This window comes from Gekko japonicus, unplaced genomic scaffold (assembly GCF_001447785.1).
Source record: "Gekko japonicus isolate JY-2015 unplaced genomic scaffold, Gekko_japonicus_V1.1 scaffold2423, whole genome shotgun sequence".
Taxonomy (NCBI): domain Eukaryota; kingdom Metazoa; phylum Chordata; class Lepidosauria; order Squamata; family Gekkonidae; genus Gekko; species Gekko japonicus.
The window spans coordinates 154614-156647 of NW_015169858.1; the positions used below are offsets into that span (position 1 = coordinate 154614).

General features: G+C 47.3%; 1 protein-coding gene across 7 annotated transcripts in view; it reads left to right on the forward strand.

Moving 5' to 3' along the window:
• The window catches only part of TFAP2B (transcription factor AP-2 beta (activating enhancer binding protein 2 beta)), a 113886-nt gene that overhangs the window by 24609 nt on the left and 87243 nt on the right, over positions 1–2034 (forward strand). For all 7 annotated transcript variants that reach the window (XM_015417394.1, XM_015417396.1, XM_015417398.1 and 4 more), the window contains exon 3: positions 687–747. In XM_015417394.1, coding sequence (XP_015272880.1) covers positions 687–747 — 61 coding nt within the window. The remainder of the gene's footprint in view (positions 1–686; positions 748–2034) is intronic.

The following is a 2034-nucleotide window of genomic DNA, read 5'->3' on the forward strand; positions in this document are numbered from 1 at the left end:
CTACTGCGAACAAATCTTTGGCTCTCCCTGCCGATGTGGCATGTAAGGCTCGAGGCTGTAAGGGTAGAAACGCCTCCTCGGGAGAAAGGCCTCGATCCCGGAGGCCCAGCTCCGGAGTAAAGCTGTTGACTCGTGCGTGGCAACCTCCGGTACCAAAATCACCCCGAGTAAAGCATTAATTGCATTTATATCCCGTCTATCCCGTAAACGGGCTCAGGGCGGGTTAGAACAATTCGATAAATACGATACAATTGAAAACACGGTGAAACATATAACATCGAGAATCGCGCTTGCCGTAGGGAGAACCTGGCCCATTGCTGTAGCCAGGGATTGCCGGCGATCAGTGGGTTCAGCCTTTGCACTTGAAACCCATACAGAAGCGCTGGCCTATTCCTCTTAGAGAGTCGCTGTTTCCGTTCGGTTCCAATCAACACCCGAAAATCGCCCAGATGTTCCGCACCTCTTTCGATTAGATCTTCTAATTTGGGAAGAGCTTCATCGGCGTGTCGGTTTAATGAGAAGAACCCTTTTCCCTTTTCCCCCAGCGAATTAATATAAATGGAAATAACAAGAGAGCAATCCCTCCCCCCAACCCCCCCCCCGTCCCTGGGTCGACGCTCTAGAGATGCGTGAATTCTTCGAACCTTAATAGCCAGCCTATTTGAATGGTTTTTCTCTCTTCCTAGGCGGTGGAAGATGCAAATAACAGCGGCATGAACCTGTTGGATCAATCCGTCATCAAAAAAGGTACGGCGCTGATTTTTCTCTCCCCTCCCGAATAAGCTAAGCCGCTTTTATTTCTCCAGGATCCTTTCGGTCAAATGTTTGAAATGTGGGCCCAGTCTGGTCACAGCGGAAGAACTTCTCGCTGGTTTGGGATGGGGAGACTTGATTTAAAGGAAGCTTCCAAAGAACCGGGTTCCATTCATACCCCGGATGCTGTCTGCTGGGAACCAAATTCCCACTGGAGAGGCTTGCAGCGAAACCCCCTAAACTTCAGGTGCTCGAGAATAAAGTTCACGCGTGCTCAATAAGACCCAAGTCTTACCGGGAAGCAAGCCTTTGGTCGACACTTGCCAGTGATGAGATTAACTCCCAAGTATTTGGGTCTAACTCGGGGCTAGAATGTCTCTGTGGTTAGATTGGGGAGTCAGCCTTCGTCTCCACGTGCATCAGATCCGGGGTGGGAAAGGGGAGTCAGTGTTCCCTCTAAGCTGAGCCGATGTGAGCCAGCTCACAGGGTTTTTTAAGCCTCCGGTTCACACATGTGTTGTCTGAGCTCCAGGAGGAAGGCTCTTGTTGGGTATTACGAGTTGAAAACACTCAGTATATCTGGGGTTAAATGTTTGTTTATGTTACTCACAGGAAGTCACATGTTTCTCATGTAATCAATGTTCCTTAGATGTGGATTGCCCGGGAATTTTCTCCCTGATCTAGGAATATGATTGGGACTAAAGTATCTTATCTCTGCTAAATACCATTTTTTCAACTTTTCCCCTCTTTGTTTGGTTGTTCTGAAGTGCAGCCATAATCTTCCTCTCTTGGTTTTGTCTTTGTAGTGTAAAGATGTAGCCGATTTAGCTCTGTTGTTATTTTCATCCCAGTTACCCTTTCCCATGCTAGATTTTAGTAAAAACTTTATACTTTAATCACACATGGACTCTCAGTCTAAATTATTTTACTCAGGCTCTGCTGGGCTATATTATCTCTGCGAAATACCATTTTTTCCCAAGATCTCACTATCACCCAACAGCTCCAGAGCAAACGAATATACGCAGCAGCCGAACGGCTCGCTCACCACTTGAATGCCAGCAGCTCACAAAGTAGAATTTTTGGCTCACAGGACCCCACAGCTTAGGGGGAGCACACACAAAACCTTTGTTGGCACGAAAGCACGAAACATCGTGGAAATAAGGGGAAATACGAAGATGCATCAGTCACTTGGCTATTCAAGCCCCGTCTTCTGATTGCATAATATAAAAATTTTGCAACAGCCTTTAGAGGGAGAGTTGGCAAGGGATTCTCGACGGGGGG